General features: G+C 36.6%; 1 protein-coding gene across 2 annotated transcripts in view; it reads right to left on the reverse strand.

The window, feature by feature from the left end:
• FOCAD (focadhesin) overlaps positions 1-17,648 on the reverse strand; it is a 360,290-nt gene that overhangs the window by 56,873 nt on the left and 285,769 nt on the right. For both annotated transcript variants that reach the window (XM_062208140.1, XM_062208139.1), the window contains 4 exons: positions 14,618-14,662; positions 7,319-7,427; positions 3,774-3,890; positions 1,076-1,314 (listed from right to left, as the gene is read on the reverse strand). In XM_062208140.1, the coding sequence (XP_062064124.1) occupies positions 1,076-1,314; positions 3,774-3,890; positions 7,319-7,427; positions 14,618-14,662 (510 nt within the window). The remainder of the gene's footprint in view (positions 1-1,075; positions 1,315-3,773; positions 3,891-7,318; positions 7,428-14,617; positions 14,663-17,648) is intronic.

Genomic DNA, 17,648 nt, shown 5'->3' on the forward strand with positions numbered 1-17,648 from the left:
ATTTCCCCAGATCAATAGCAATTCTCACAAAAGTTTCACATAGTGGTATTTGTGCCAAACTATGCAAGTTACAAATATAAACTTAACCACTGGCTGCAAAATGAAATCTAAATATAGCACATCAGCCAGTTTATCCATACCAATATGAGTTCTTGCCCTTGCACAGCTAATTTCTGAAAACCATGGAAGTTTAAGGACATCTAACATCACAGCAAGATGCCTCTCTCTCCTATCCTATTTCCAGTGCTGGAACACGAGGCTAAGTTCCAAGTCACTGGCATCAAAATATTCATGACAACCAAATATTCATGTTGAATCACTCTGTAATCAATCTGGATATATAAAATTCTAAGATTTCTTATAACATAAAGAATAAATAGTATGAACAACAAAACTAAAATAGATTAATGCTAAGCAAACGTTTTGAATAAGTGGAATTTTCCACCTGGATCTTTGCTATTCCATTACCTCCATTCAAAGGTAAAGCTAGAAGCTCAAAAATAAACAAACAAAAAGAACACAGTATAATATGCAAAGATTAAGACTCTTTAAAGATTATAAAAAATGTAGCTAGGGCACAGGATAAAAACATTATTTAAAACTGAGTACACATAGTTCTCATGTAATTCAGGGTTTCCTAACATTCCTTAGGCACAAGGGATACCCAAATTGTTTCATACGATTTTACATTGATATCGATAAAGATCATCAATTAACTGCATCCCGTATGAGCCATAAAAAAGGTTTTCTTGACTTATAGCACGTAAGATTAGGCTTCTGCTGATGCATACTACACAGACAAACCTGGGGCTTTCATCAGAGCATGAGATGATTTTCAAGTGACTAATAATCACTTTAATACTAACAGACTTTAAAATACATTAATATCTATAAAATGGCATTCAAGAAAGATAAATTCAACCATAAAGGCAAGTAAAGGATCAAACTTCCCACCCCAAAAAGTTTAGCAACCACATACTGTTTAGGTACAGCATTTATGTATGTGTGTATATGAGTTCAAAACCTTTGCTTAAATCACAAAGAAGAAAAGCAGGTATGTTGTAATAAATTGTACCTGAGTTTCTCCTCACACAGGCGAGAGAGAAACATCCCCAAAGCAAGGCCCATATGGATTTGCACGGCTTGAGACTCATCAGCACTTGGTTTCCCAGGTAACCTGGCAGTCAGCATGTTCAGGATTTCCTCAACCTTCTCTTTGCAAGAGATAATGAAAACTGGCACAAGGAGAGACAAAGCCGTGGCGGCAGCAGAACGGGCAATGGCACTAGCTGTGTTTTCACCAGAATAGGATTTCTAGAACAAGCCAAAGAAAGAAAACAGGGGTTAGCTTTTTGTTTAAAACATGAAGGAAGCCTAACTACCAGAAAAGCGTATCATATAATATAAGTTTGTCTTTTATTCACCCATGCCAACCAAAAAATAAAAATAAGCTTTTCAAAATCTAAGTGTGTTTGTCTATAGCTTATTTTCACTCAACAACTTTCTACTAAATAACTAATAATGTCCTTTTAAATTTGGTAGAAAAACAAAATGTTGTTTCCTCTGCTTCAAGGTCATTAATTCTTTCACTATAAATATGGCCTGAAACAATTTCAGTGTTTTTAAAAGCCATATGGATATGTGTGTGTGTGTGTGTGTATGGAAGAACTCAAAAGCAAAGCTATCTGAGCTTAGATAAACCATGAAGCCACATTTTAAATGTTCAGAAAGCTAAGTATTTTCCCCAGGATAAAAAAAAAAATGAGGAGGACAGAGTTTTAAGTTTTCATGTGGAGAAGTAAGTGTAAGTTTAGCATAGGGATCCATTGGCATGTCTCCCAAAGATTTTGGTGGGAACACTTCCCAGTAGTTGGATTATTTCCTACAGAGAGTTAATTCCTTTTAATTAAAAAGGAAGTTGAAATCCTAAAAGCCTCTGGTTACAAAGCAATAACCAGCTATTCAAAATGAAATGGAGAGCGCTATATGCTCCTTCCTATATGTAATTATGTGAAAAGAAATAAGTAACAGCCCTAACAAAGTGACAGAGCAACTGAATACGAAAAGCTTCAACAAGAATCCCATGTTAGAGAGCGCAACTGATATCACATACATTTATAAATATATTTCAAATGTGGAAGATAGCCCATTTATCATTTCTATTCTCTATTTTTGATTTTCAGAGACACCATAGTCAGTACTGCCTCCTTCATCAGAAAACATTAAAATGTATTTTTAATTCTATGCCCATTTACTAAGCTTTAGTACTCTAAGGATAAAAAGCAACCATGTACTAAGTTATACTTTATGTTAATATAGCACTGTTGAACTGAAAATGTTATTGAAATGAGCCAGGTGCTAGGACACAGGAAATAAGGGAAGTGACTTTTGAAACAATTTGAAAAGTATAATAATCACAAAGGTAATGTGCAACACTGAGCTGTCTAGAAGAGAGATTTTTTATTGGTTTGCAAGAACTAAGCAGCATTGTTAAGGATTGCACACAATGTGCTGTTCTGGTGAATAACTAGACTAGATAATTACTGCAAAGACTTTTACATAAGCTTTGAAAGAAGTGTTCATCCATCATTATACAAATAAGAACACTGTTGACAGAAAACAAACCATCATAAACAAATTTCTTCTTTAAGCAAAACTTCCCTTCTAATTTAATTCTACATTATCTAGTAAGTCATTTTTGTCCTCAAGTTAGTTAAAAATCTAGCTCCAGAGCCTAAGCCCCAGGTGAATACATACCAAGTATTCCTAGGGCCAGGAGGATGGAACCACACAAAACATACAGAGAGGACCATAGGCAATGCGTTTCAGGCAAAAGTTGTATTCTTAGCAACAGTTCAGGATCGGGACTATATTTTCATCCAAATCAGCTATAATCCTCTGTGACTCAGCTGATTATCCCATGATCACTATAATTCCCTAAGCAATGGACAGTGAGAGGGCAAAACAAAAATAATTCTACACAAACACAGAAGCAGTCATGCTCTCCAACCAATAAAAGGAAAATTTAACACGAAAGTGTTTTCATTTTGATTCAAATCTTAGGATACAAGCATGAAGATGGAAAATGTGTTCCCAGGATATTTCATCACTTTCAAGACATTTTTAAATAATTTATATAATTTGATTCCAATAATGTTTTACAAGTTGGCAAAGTATAAACTGTTGCTTTTATTTTACAGATTAGAAAAATAAAATGATAAAGATTAAGTGTCAAGTCAAAAGTAATAAAACCTATTAGGGGGACAGTTATATCGACAATCACTACATATGCTACTGTTCAGTCTTCTCATTCTATAAACAAGGAAAAAAAAAAGTCCAAATAAATCAAGGCAACTTCCTAGGCTCACATAACTGGAAATGAAAAAAACATGACTACAAACTTAGGGTCCCCACATTTTAATCAGTATTTGTTTGCCTATAATTGCAGTCCTTATCCCTGACTACACATTAGGATCACCTTGAGAGTCTTCAAAATGCTGATGGCCAGGGCCTATCTCTGAATAATTAAATTAGAAGTGGAGCCTATTCATAAGTATTTCTGTAGGACACACACACACACACAGAGAGAGAGAGAGAGAGAGAGAGAGAGAAAGAGAAAGGGAGAGAGAGAGAGAGAGAGAGACTGACTGATGACTATATTTTACTACCAGGGCTGAGGATCATTATATTGTATTGCAGATTTCATGTGAACAATTGATGTCAGAAGAGTCAATCCTTGAGTTTTCTGATCATTTTTTATTCCCAACACTTACATAATAAAACCATGATAAAAGTTGCCCTCTAGGTTGGTAATGGCTATCCACAATGACCAGAAGAGTATCAAGCACCATGGTAATCCACTCTTTCATTGAAATGAAATGAGGTTGAACCTGTGGAAGAAGAACAACAATGAAATGATAATTGAAAAAAAAGAAAACAAATCTAAACAGTAAATCTAGATGCAGGATACAATCCCCCTTCTGTATTAAATAATGAAGTTTTACTATCAAAAAGTAAGCTTCACCTGCCTTGGCTTCATGAGATAAATAGGTACTTGACAAACATATATCCTTACCTGGTCCTTAACAGGAAAACTATTTTACCTTTTATTCAAGACTTAGCAGAAGTGAGAGAATGGGGGCTGCAAAAGAAAACATATCCAAGAGCCCTTCAGAGCTCACCTATGTTCAGTGAATTATAATGAGATTAAAATGAATAATGTACCAGGAAAAAAAGCAATTTAAGACCTCTCAGTCCTGTGACTTATCATATCATGAAGGAGGCAATAAGCCCACAACACTTTGAGCAATGTATCTAGCACTTTTCTCACCACTATATTATCATTTAGTTATTATTCAAGAATCATAATATTCACCTAGCTAATTGATAAATTAGGTAGGAAAACATAAATGATCTTGAGAGTAGAAAAGAGAATATAAAAAACAAAATAAAGCAAATGCCAACTCATTAAAGGAAAACTCGGCTATGAAAATCATTCATAGCATTTCCACTAAGATCTGGAACCAGACAAGGATGCCCACTTTCACCACTGCTATTCGATACAGTTCTGGAAGTTTTAGTCAGAGCCATTAGGCAAGAAAAAGAAATCAAAAGGATACAAATTGGAAAGAGGGAACTCAAATTACCCTGTTTGCAGATGACATGATTCTATATATAGGGGACCCAAAAAGACTCCACTAAGAGACTACTGAAACTCATGAGACTTTGGTAAAGTTGCAGGATATAAAATCAGCACATAAAAATAGATAGCCTTTGTATACACAAACAATGCCACAGCTAAGAAAGAACTTGCAATACCAATCCCATTCACAATAGCTACAAAAAAAAAAAATTAAATACCCTGGAATAAATTTAACCAAGGATGTAAAAGATCTCTACAATGAAAATTACAAAACATTAAAGAAAGAAATAGAACACATAAAAAATGGAAAAACATTCCATAATCATGGACTGGAGGAGTTAATATCATTAAAATGTCTATAATACTGGAAACAATTTACAGATTCAATGCAATCCCAATCAAAATATCATTGACATTCTCAGATCTAGAAAAAAATGATGCTAAAATATGAAAACACAAGAGACCCCCAAATAGCTAAAGAAATCTTAAACAACGAAAACAAAGCCTGAGGCATAACAATGCAATATTTTAAGACATACTACAGGGCAGTTAAAAGCAAAGGTCTTGGTACTGGCACAAAAAGACATACATATCAATGAAATAGAATAGAAAACCCAGAAACTCAAATAAGCAACTACAACCAACTAATGTTTGATAAACAAACTAAAATCAATCCTTGAAGAAAGGATAGTCTCTTCAGGGGCTGGCATTATGGTGTAGTAGGTAGAGCTGCCACCTGAAATGCTGGCACCCATATGAGCACTGATGAAAGTCCCATTTGCTCCATTTCCCATTCAGCTTCCTGCTAAATGACCTGGAAAAAGTAGCAGAAGCTGGTCCAAGTGCTTGGGCCCTTACCACCCATGTGAGAGACTTGGAAAAAGCTCTGTCTCCTGGCTTTTTGCTTTGGCCTGGCCCAGCCCTGGCCCATTATAGACATCTAGGGAGTGAACCAGCAGATAGAAGATTCTCTCTCTCTCTCTCTCTCTCTCTCTCCCTCTGTGTGTGTGTGTGTGTGTGTGTCTATGTAACTCTGACTTTCAAATAAATAATCTTAAAAAAAAAAGAGAGTCTTTTCAACATATGGTTCTGGGAAAATTGGATCTCTGTGTGCATAAGTATGAAACAAGAATGAAACAAACTCTGAGCTAGATTTCAAGTTATAACTAGGGCAAATTAACTGTAAAAATAATAGTTCAGCACAATTAATAGTTCAGCACAATTAACACCAAAGTGATGGGATCACAGAAAAGGACATTAAAATTTTAGATTGTAGATTTACTTAGAATGCTGCCCTGCTAAAATATTCCATGGGTATTTTAAGAAAATGTAACATTTACCTCTAAATCATTTTCATCTTTCTTTTCATTAAGTTAACCATATGTGTGTCATTAATGCACTAATCCAATGACTGTCTTTTCTACATGTAATAGACACATATAGTATTTGTCACATAGTACCTATCCTTAGATAATAGCAACAGCACCCTTTGGGAATTACCTCTTTCTTCACTATTCAAAGGTTGGCTAAATGCTCAATCAAGCTACCTGTCCCACCTTACCCATTTAAAATTATAAATTTTAAGTGATTGATGCAAGGACAGTAAACAGCTGAAGTGATTACTCTGTTGGGGGTAGCCTGCTGGGATGCTTCCTTTAGTACTTGTTGCCTAAACTTCCCAAGTCACCTCAGTTCCTGTTCTTCCCAAACCCCAGTTTTTAAGCTTTGCCTTCAATTCCATGAGACTCCAGATAACACATTCTCCAGTTCCAAAAATCACCATGAATAAAAGGTACAGATGGGCTATGAGACACTCTTCAAGGACAGACCCAGGTTGAATACCATGGAATAAAGTTTCTACTGCTGTAGCAAAAAATGAAGCAATAGATGCTGATGCCAACTATAATGGTTTATTAAAATTGAGAGCTTAGTGTTTTACAGCAGTCTTGCTTTTAGATAGAGTAATTCACTTAATCTTCACAAGACTGCTATCTGGTAAGCATTGGTGTCCCTATATTATACAGCTAAGAAAACAGTTTCTGAAAGGGAAAATGGACCACAGATCTACTAAGTGGAAGTAATAAAATATAAATATAGGTTTCTCCTATTCCAAAGCCTGTTTTTTAACCCTTGGCTATACTGTCTTCTGATAATGATAGTTGCCAGATAATAGAGCTTAAGACAATAATAAATCCATGGCTTTTTATTTTGACAGATATAAATTATCTGAAAAAGTACACTGAAAATTAGCAGTGGCCAGCTTGCCACATGTTTAATCAAGAAATAAATGCCTTGCAAAAATGAATAGGCACTTTGTCACTGACATCTACAATTAAAATGCAAAATACAATTTTTCTCAATCTGTAAACACTTCTTACTTATCATTTTTTGACAGCATTGTTCACTTTCGGTAAGTCTAGTTAACCTCCTAAGATTTGTTACCACGGATGTAATCACAGAAAGACAACCTCTATTGCATAAAATTGGCACCTTCAAATGGAAATGACCACTTAACTGTGATGGAGAAAGCAAAACAGAAAAGCAGCAGAGACAAGTCAGGGAAGAAACAACTAGTGTTACTTGGTATGGCAAAACCACAGAATCTAAACTTGTGAATCTGGGGCCACGCTTAAAGACATATTCAAACACCAACTGGTTTACATCACCCTCACTCACCTCCAGGACCCCATCAGAATCTGAGGAAAGGCTGGCTTCATGTTTGGAGACGACGACAGCAAGGCTGCTTAAAGCCAACAGCGCATTGCCTTTGACCACTGGACTCTCTCTGTTCCAAAAGAAAAATTTCAAGAGAATTCCATGCTGAATTAACTAAAAGAAGAAAAGGATCTATTATAGGAAGAAAGATGTTAACAAGCACTTCCATTCAATCACAGCCTCATCAACACAAGTCTATTGGTTCCCTGATACCAGCAGTTTATATCCTTCTTAGGCTAGTGCTGATTTTTAACTCTTCTTATCAATGTACAGTCATCATGACTTTTTATAACTTAAAATCCAAGTTCATATCTAAGTTGTTTTCCCTAAAAATTTCTATTTCATCATATCGCATCATGCTTCCTAAACTATATTTTCCCATGTCATTTTTGGCCTATTTAAGTTTATCGATTTGTTCTAAAAACACAACCAAGGACAGCTACGTGAATAATTCCAGCATACAGAATGGCCTCTGATTTTTGCAAAGCAGTAGTGTGTGGAATCAGCTTCTCATGAACTCCTTTTAGCACAGTTTACCTGCAATTTGATACAAGGCAGCTTTCCTCAGTCATTATCATCCTCCCCTTCCTTCTTTTAATATGCCTAAATCATGAACCTGGCATAAAGTTTCTAAAAATAATTTGGAGATCTCAGATAAGACGCAAAATTTAAAAAGACGTATTTTAGAACATTTGGACTGAGAGTTGCCCTTTTACATTATCCAAAGTGTAGTTTTCTAATAGTAACAATTAAAATCTTATCCTTTGATTTCAGAATTCAGCAGGAAGAAAATCAAACCTTTTAAACAAACTAATCACCTGAAAATGTACCTTTACTATTATTGCACAAATCCAAGCTGATACTGTAGAAGAAAATTCCCAATAGAACACGGATAAAAAACTGATGGTTTGTCAACTTTGTCAAAACAGAACTTGGGCAACAGAGCACCCACACCCTCAGAGAGTTCAGTTCTGTCATACAACTGTGGCTTCCAGCAACTATAGTGTTCCCCAAAACCTAATCCTGAGAACAGAATCTGAATTCAGTATATACTTCCAAGAACCACTTCCTGCTTATCCCGTGGAAGGACCAGAACAGATACAAGGAATAAGGAAGTCTTGCTCCCCATGTAGACACAGTAGCTTCAGATCCAATCCATGGTCACAACTGAACAGGTAATCTGGTGGGTGTTACAAAGTTACTGTTCACATGTGGACTTGCATTTTTGCTTTGATTTACTTAGAATGGTATTCAGGGCTTCTCATTATCAAGTCCTTTCATGTGTCTATTTACCCAACCTACCCTTCCCTCCCAACTTCATGTGGTTTACTTAGATCAGTGAAGGCCCACTCTGCACACTGGTCATTTCTTTCACCTCTCCTCATTTCATACTTTTATGAAGCCTGCCAATATTTAGTCAAATATCAACATTTATATTGGCATATGAGAGAGAAGAGTGAAAAGGAAGCCTTGAGATACAAGCAGATGACTCCAACCTAGGCTCTGCAATGATGACTACTGAGCTCACATACAACTACTAATAAAACACTAGGAAACAAGACAGGATTTAGGCATTCCTAGATATGCTAGTAATAAAACCATCTAACAAAAGCAAAATCAGGGGCCAGAGTGTGGTGAAGCAGGTTAAGCCACGACATATGGTACCATATGGGTGCTTGTTCAAGTTCCAGCTACCCCATTTCCAATCCACCTCCCTACTAATGTGCCTGGGAAAGCTGCAGAAGATAGCCCAAGTACTTGGGTCCCTGCCACCCATCTGAGAGACCAGGATAAATTTCCTGGTTCCTGGCTACAGAAGGCCCAGTCCTAGCAGCTGTAGCCATATGTGGAGTGAACTGGTAGATGGAAGATCTCTCTCTCTCACTGTCTTTCTCCTTCTCTCTCTATAACTCAAACATTCAAATAAATAAACCTTAAAAAAAAACTTTATTTTTTTATTTTTTTTTTTTTAGGATAACTTCTCGGGAGACATTTATTGAATAAAGCACAATATGTCTAATGCTCTTATTTTTCTTTTCTTTTCTTTTTTTTTATTTAATGAATATAAATTTCCAAAGTACAGCTTATGGATTACAATGGCTCCCCCCCCCCCATAACTTCCCTCCCCCCCGCAACCCTCCCCTTTCCCACTCGCTCTCCCCTTCCATTCACATCAAGATTCATTTTCAATTCTCTTTATATACTGAAAATCAGTTTAGTATATATAAAGATTTCAACAGTTTGCCCTCACATAGCAACACAAAGTGAAAAAATACTGTTGGAGTACTAGTTATGGCATTAAATAACAGTGTACAGCACATTAATGACAGAGATCCTGCATGATATTTTTTTAAAAAGATTGATTAGTTTTCTATGTAATTTCCAATTTAGCACCAAGGTTTTTTTTTTTTTCACTTTCAATTATCTTTATATACAGAAGATCGATTCAGTATATACTAAGTAAAGATTTCATCAGTTTGCACCCATACATAAACACAAAGTGTAAAAATACTGTTTCAGTACTAGCTATATCATTACTTCACACTGGACAACCCATTAAGGACAGATCCCACATGGGACGTAAGTACACAGTGACTCTTGATGTTGATTTAACAATTTAACACTCTTGTTTATTAAATCAGTAATCTCCCTAGGCTCTAGTCATGAGTTGCCGAGGCTATGGAAGCCTTTAGGGTTCGCCGACTTCGATCTTATTCCAACAAGGTCATAGTCAAAGTGGAAGTTCTCTCCTCCCTTCAGAGAAAGGTACCTCCTACCTTGATGGCCTCGTTCTTTCCACTGGGATCACACTCGCTGAGATCCTTCATTTAGGTCTTCTTCTTCTTCTTCTTCTTCTTTTTTTTTTTTTCCAGAGTGTCTTGGCTTTCCATGCCTAAAATACTCTCATAGGCTCTTCAGCCAGATCCGAATGCCTTAAGGGCTGATTCTGAGGCCAGAGTGCTATTTAGGACATCTGCCATTCTATGAGTCTGCTGTGTCTCCCCCTTCCCATGTTGGATCCTTCTCTCCCTTTTTTGGTTTTATCAGTTAGTATTAGCAGACATTAGTCTTGTTTGTGTGATCCCTTTGACTCTTAGATCTATCAGTGTGATCAATTGTGAACTGAAATTGATCACCTGAACTAGAAACACTTTATTCTTAAAGATTTATTTGAAAGTCAGATTTATAGAAAGAGAGGAAGAGACAGAGAAATTTTCCACCCACTGGTTTATTCCCCAGATGGTGACAACAGAAGGGCTGAGCCAGGCCAAAGCCAGGAGCCAGGAGTTTCATCCTGGTCTCATGCACAGGTAGCAGGGGCCCAAGGAATTGGGCCATCCTCCATTGCTTTTCCCAGGCCATTAGTAGGGAGCTAGGTGGGAAGTGGAGCAGCCAGGACTGGAACTGGTGTTCATATGGGAAGCCAACGTCTCAGGCAGCAGCTTAACCTGCTAAATCACAACACTGGCCCCTAAACATTTTATTTCTAATATTATCTCCTTTGTTTAGAATATCCTGAAGCCTATCCTGCTACAAATGTTCATGAATCCTGAAGTGTGTGTGTGTGTGTGTGTAGTTTTAAATCCTCAGTGATCTGAAAATTAGATCCCTAGCTTTTATCCCCCTACAGAAAACACTTATATGGTCACCAGAAATTGCTCATGAAGTCTTCTAAATCAAGGATATTAGACAAGATAACATCGAAAGTATCTTTTCTGCCCTAGAATCCTGAAAGATAATTCAGCCTCAATTGCAAAATAGAGGCCTAAATTACTTTATTTTAAAAGTTTCACATACTTGAGCATCCACTCTTACTGAAACGTAAAGAGAAATGGATTTAAAACCTCTGGTTATTAGACCTTTGGCTGATGACTAAATGTTTATTTGCACATAAGTCTTCAGAGGAAATTGGTGCAGAATCTACACAAAGCATCCCTAAGTCAAGCTACATATTTCACAAAGTACAATGATTAGCTCTTGATTGTCTTCATATTCTCTAAATGTCCAGCACAATTTCTTACAACTGGAAAGCACTCACTAGATATTTAGTAAAAGAAATTCAAGGAGGAGCTGGCCAGGTGAAAATCTATAAGCTAGTTCAGCAAAAACTCATCACTATGTTACTCAAATGCCTATCCCCTACCAGTAAACAGCAGTGACTAATTTGCATAATAACATGTCAGCATCAGTATAGTATTTATCCTGGCAATACCACTGACATTTTAATTAAATTGTCCTTTACAACAAACTGATGTCATTAACCTAATTAAAAAGTACAAGGAAGGATGAACTACAATGAAGCTTTCTTGGAGACAAAGTACTATATATTAGTAAAGTGACCTAATCCTTTGGGAATTTTTATCTTCTAACTCAAATCTATTTAATTAATAACAATGAAAATAAGTTTCCTTCAATCCTCAGGTTTTATCTATGTCTGATTTGCCCTGAGCCCGGTCCTCAATGCTTGAAAAATGCTTTCAAATGAGCAAATCAGTTTAATCCTGTGACTGGTATTTTACTTCCTGCACTTATGGCTCTGGACAAACAAGATTTACCCTGCCCAAACCAGTCAGTGGCAGCCATGGTTAAAGGAACAGAAAGCTAGCTGGCTGACTCACGTCTCAGCCTCTGGACTTTAAATATCTCCTACCCACTTGCTGCCTACTACTGTCAGGATTGCTTTAAGAAATAAGGTCTACAAAATATTTTAAAATTTTTGATGAAAAGGTCATATCATAAGAACATGCATTATTTTTACTCCATACCATACAGCATGTGAGTATACTCTCTTTGCAAAGTGATCCTTTGCAAATATAAACATGAAAAATATGTAGACATAAAATTTTTGAATAGAAAATGCAAAAGCAACTAAAAAGGAAAATTTATAGTTTTTTTTTTCTCAGTAGAAAGCAGACAGTTTCTTCAGCAGTCAAGCTTTTTGCTGCACATGTCAGAGCACAGTGTTTAATGGGATATAAGTAGATTACATAATAGAACAAATTATGAAAGGTAAAGGTCAAAGGTAAACCTCCACCCTTTCCACCTCTCCCTCCCCTTCAATATACAGCTGAGCCCTCTTCCACTATGTCTGCAATTCACCAAGCTGGAAAAGTAAATAGGAATGAATCCCTATCAAAGCCTCTCTGTACTTTAGTTTTCATTTTATCAGAAGATAGATGTGTGTGTATATATATATATATATATATACACACATACATACACTCACACACACACATACCAGTGCCTCTCACTGAAGAGAATTTCTCTTTCTATTCATGAGATTGTGCACTCAGATTAACTTCACCTGTTTAAGAAATTACTGGTAAAAGTGTGCATTTGGCCTAGCATCAGTCAACACTTGGGACACTCGCATCCCATACTGAAGTGCCTGAGTTCAAGTCCCAGATCTATGTGCTCTTTCATCTTCTGCTAATATGCACCCTGGGAGGCAGCAGGTGCTGGCTCAAGTACTTGGGTCTCTGCCATTCACATGAGAGAACTAGACTGAGCTTCCAATTCCTGGTTTCAGCCTGGCTCATCCCAGCAGCTATGGGCATTTAGAGAATAAACTAGAGGATAGAAAATATCTGTCTCTCATTCAAATAAATGAGAATGAATAATTTTTTAAATAATTAATTCTGGTAGAAGCTAACACTAAGGTAGATTTGCTTTTGGTTTTGAGGCAAAACTTATTTAGCTATAGAATATTCTAGATAAGCTATTCTGTACTAAAATATTTCCAGATGATACAGACTTTCAATATCAATACACCTGAAATCTTCTATGTTAAAGGTTTATCTATAGGGCTAGTATTATGGTCCAGTGGGTTACGCTGCTACTTATGATGCCCACATTCCATATCAGAGTGCCAGTCTGAATCCTGGTTGCTCCATTTCTAATCCAGTTTCCTGATAATGCATCTGGGAAGGCAGTAAAATATGGCTCAAGCACTTGGATCCCTGCCACCAATGTGGGAATCCAGGATGAAGTGCCTGGTTCCTGGCTTCAGTCTGGCCCAGACCTGGCTGTCGTGGCCATTTGGGGCAGTGAACCAGCAAAGGGAAGATCTCTCTCTCTCTTTCTCTTTCTTTCTATGTTTGTGTGTAAGAGAGATGGGGGGGGGGGAATAATGCCTTTCAAATAAAAAAATAAATAAATCTTTTTGAAAAAATAAAATAAAGGTGTATCTGCATTACTTGGAGGCTAAGAAGAAACCAAGTCAATCACAAATGGTAGCAGCAAAATGTAATGGTGTAAGGGAGAAGTGAATATAGCTGACAGGTAACTCACTGATAGGAACAATCAGTCAGCTTGTTAACAAAAGAACCTGAAGAAAGTGTTCAAGCCATTTTGTTAGGGTATAATTTTCTTAATGAGAGTTGGCTTAAGGTAAATAAAAAGCCTCAAGGCAGTAACACTGAAGTAATTTTTTGCTAAAATAGCCTTAAGGATATGACTGATATTGCCTTTCTACTTGGTCTTTGCACTAGCTTTTAGTATTTAAAAGGTCAAGTTTTATTTATTTTTTAAAGATTTGTTGAAAGAGTTACACAGAGAGAGAGCGGTATAGACAGAGAGAGAGAGAGAGATTCCATCCACTGTTAACTCCCAGATTTGCAACAGCCAGAACTGGGCCTGGCCAAACCCAAGAGCCAGGAGTTTCATCTGGGTCTCTCAATTGGCTCTTCTGCTGCTTTTTCCAGGTCATTAGAAGAGAGATGGATAAGAACTGGAGCAGATGGGACTTGAACCAGTGTCCATATGAGATGCTGGCGCAGGCAGAGGCTTTACCCGCTTTGCCACAAATCCAGCCCCTAAAAGTTCGAGTTTTAAATACACTGGAACCATAATACAAAGGACATGAAAAAAAAATACTACTTTGATATACTTGCCACTTTGCAGTTGAGATTTAATAATTTGTAGAACCCACATAACTCACTTTAGCAAGGATTTCTTTCTCTTTTGTTTTCCCTTGAACTAAGTTACAATCTTAAGCAAAGCACAAGAATTCGACCTCAGTGACTATTAATGTGGAAGTCATGTGTGTTTGTCCACTGCTTTTGTCACTTTCACAAAAACTCATGTAGCAAAAAATGAGCATAATGTAAGAAAGGATATAGCGTCATTTTTAAAAAATAATTGAAAAGTACTTGATAATCCTTAACATTATAAAGTTCCCTAAAGGAAGAAACTATACATCTGTCAAGGGGAGAAAAACATTTATGAAAAAATTTTGGTAGAAAAATAAATGGGTCTTACTTTGCAGCCGTCTTGGTGATTTCATCAGTCAGCATGTCTCTAACCCTGCAATAAAGGTAGAAAAAAGATGAGTTTAAAATGAGAACTCAACTTTTTTTCTTATTTGTCAATTAATAAGAACCTCCAGCAATGACTTCACACCTTAATATTATATATATAGCACTTTAATGTAAGGCAAAATGTAAGGGTTTTACTTTTAAGATAATTTCATCTTCCTATTCCATAGGTCACTTAGCAGAAGCTGGAAAGGATGTGAGTTTAACTGAGGAGGAAGGTGCAGGCAGTACATAATGGTATCACCTCAAATAACTGATATATTCAAATTCTAATCCCCTTTGTGATGGTAATGGGAGGTTGGGCCTTTCAGAGGTAAATAGATCATGATGATAGAGCCCTCATAAATGAGGTCATTGCCCTTATAAAGAAGAAATAGAAGAGAGCTTGCTTCCTCTCTCTTTGCTGTCTGCCAACTTGAGAATATAAGATGACCACTTGCAAATCAGGAAGTGGGTCTTCATCAGACACTAGAAATACCAGCTACTTGATCTTGGATCCGCAGGCCCCAGACTGTGGGAAATAAATTTCTGTTATGTGAAGCATTCTGTTTACAGTATTTCTGCTGTAGCAACCCAAACTGAATAAGACATACTCCAGTTTTCTTTTTAACATAGTGCTCACCAAAACATCAGTTTGCGATCTCCAAATCTCATATATGGACTAGTCACTGTGTGTGTATATAAAACAAAATTTCAAACTTTGAATATATAATCACACCAGAGGCAAAAGAAAAATACATCACCAATTTTTTCCTACTCTACTCATATTATGTCCCTTAACAAGTGAAAATACCATTAGCTATCCTCTTGAAAAAAGAAAAAGCTCTCCTGTTGCCACGTGACTCTGCCTGTTATGCAACACAGCTTTAAAAGATTATTACCTATGCTTGATGACTCTAGTTCATGCTCTACTTTCTCTAGCCCCTCCTATAATCTGGTTTTTGTCCCCACACTTATTCCAAAACAGCTTTTATCATGAATACCAATGACTTTAAAGGAACTAAACTTAATTCATTCCTATTCCCTATCCTTTGCAGCCTCGCAGCAGATCCCTCATTTCTTAGCACATTTTCTTTCCTTGGCTTTTTTTTTTTTTTTTTTTGACAGGCAGAGTGGATAGTGAGAGAGAGACAGAGAGAAAGGTCTTCCTTTTTGCTGTTGGTTCCCCCTCCAATGGCCGCTGCAGCCGGCGCATCTCGCTGATCCGAAGCCAGGAGCCAGGTGCTTCTCCTGGTCTCCCATGCAGGTTCTTTCCTTGGCTTTTAAGATCCCAGTCTCGGTTCTCTTCCTACATCACTGATCACTAATTTTCAGCTTTATATGTTTCCTGTTCACCTTCCCCTCTTCTACATGTTGAGGTGCTCCACTGCGCAATACTCTGAAATTTTCTCCATCCTTTCTACATGCTTTCATGCAGCATGATGATTTTAAATGCCAGCGATATACTGATGATTCAGAAATTTTCGCTCTAGCCCTGAGTTGTCCCAATAACTGCAGACTCATATAGTCAACAATCTACTTGCCATCTCCAGCTGGAGGTCTATTTAGGCATGTCAGGCCTAGCAAGTACTAAAATCTGATTCCTACCTTACACAGCTGTGCTTTCCTACAATCTTCCCCATATTAGCAAATGGGAATCCCATACATTTAGTTATTAAGAGTTAAAAATCTTGGAATTATCCTTGACTTCCATCTTTCTCTCATATCCTTCATTTAAATTATTATCCTTTAAAACCTATAGAATCCACCTTCAGAATAGATTAAAAATCTATTTATTTTTAAATATTTCCATTGTTAACCCTGTAATCCAAAACACTATCATCTCTTGTCTGCATTACTGCCAGTGGAATCCTAATTATGTTCCCCAGGGAATATTTTTTAACACCAAAGCTGGAATGATCCTTATAAATTATGAGTCAGAGCCTCTGTTTCAAATCCTCCAATGTTTCTCCATCTCCCTCACAAAGTCCTCTACATGCCTACAAAGTTTCTCCACAATCCAATCTCGACTTCTTTGATCTCTCCATAGCATACCAGTTCCCCTTTCAGCTATTCTCCCAGGGCCTTTCAATTTGCTGTTCCTTCTTCCTGAAATGCTCTTCCCCAGGTATCAACTTCACTCCATTCTTTCAGGTCTCTTTCCAATGCTATGTTATAAAAAGAAGCTCTTCCTGATCATCCTCCCTGCATCAACTACTCTCAATTCCTTAATCCTACTTTATTTTTTATCTACTAATCAAAATCCATTCCATTTATTTGATTATCTATTCCTATTCAGTCAAGTATAAGCTTATGGAGGACAAAACTAGAACTTTACTTACTGCTGCACCTGACACATAACAGAAAATAAATACTTTCTAAAGTAATCAATAAAGGGATATCTTTATTTGGATCTGAAACAGCTGCAATTAAGTGATGATGTTCAAACATTTCCTTGGATATAGTTTATCAGTAGTGCAAGTTAAACTGAATTTTCCAGTTCTGTATTATTCTTAAGTGAATTAGGGACCTAGTTCCTGCACACTCTTATACATGTACATTCCAGAAGTTTCACCCAAGCAAACATCCATAGGTCTCTCTATATATTTTGGAGAGTGTAGAAAATATATCACTTTCATCAAATTATCACTTTCAAAGTATAAAACTGAAATAAGGGGCAAAGATAATGACAAATAGGAAGTAAGACCCAAATTCTTAATCTCTAGTCTTAAATCCAATAATTATAAAATTTTAAACTGTAATGCTATTTTTTAAAGCTTAGAATGTAGTTTGGGGTAGAATTAATTAAACACACATATAAATACAGTTCAGCTTTTCTACATGTGTCCACTGTCAGTAAATAAAAATCTAAAATCAAGTAACCTTTGGACAGATTTTAGGATTAAAGTAACCTAGAGCTGTAGACAAAGTTGTTTAGATTTTGGGTACTTTTACTTACATTTCAGCTGCTGTGACAATAATGTGACTAGATATTC

The sequence above is a fragment of the Lepus europaeus genome, chromosome 12 (assembly GCF_033115175.1).
Source record: "Lepus europaeus isolate LE1 chromosome 12, mLepTim1.pri, whole genome shotgun sequence".
Taxonomy (NCBI): Eukaryota; Metazoa; Chordata; class Mammalia; order Lagomorpha; family Leporidae; genus Lepus; species Lepus europaeus.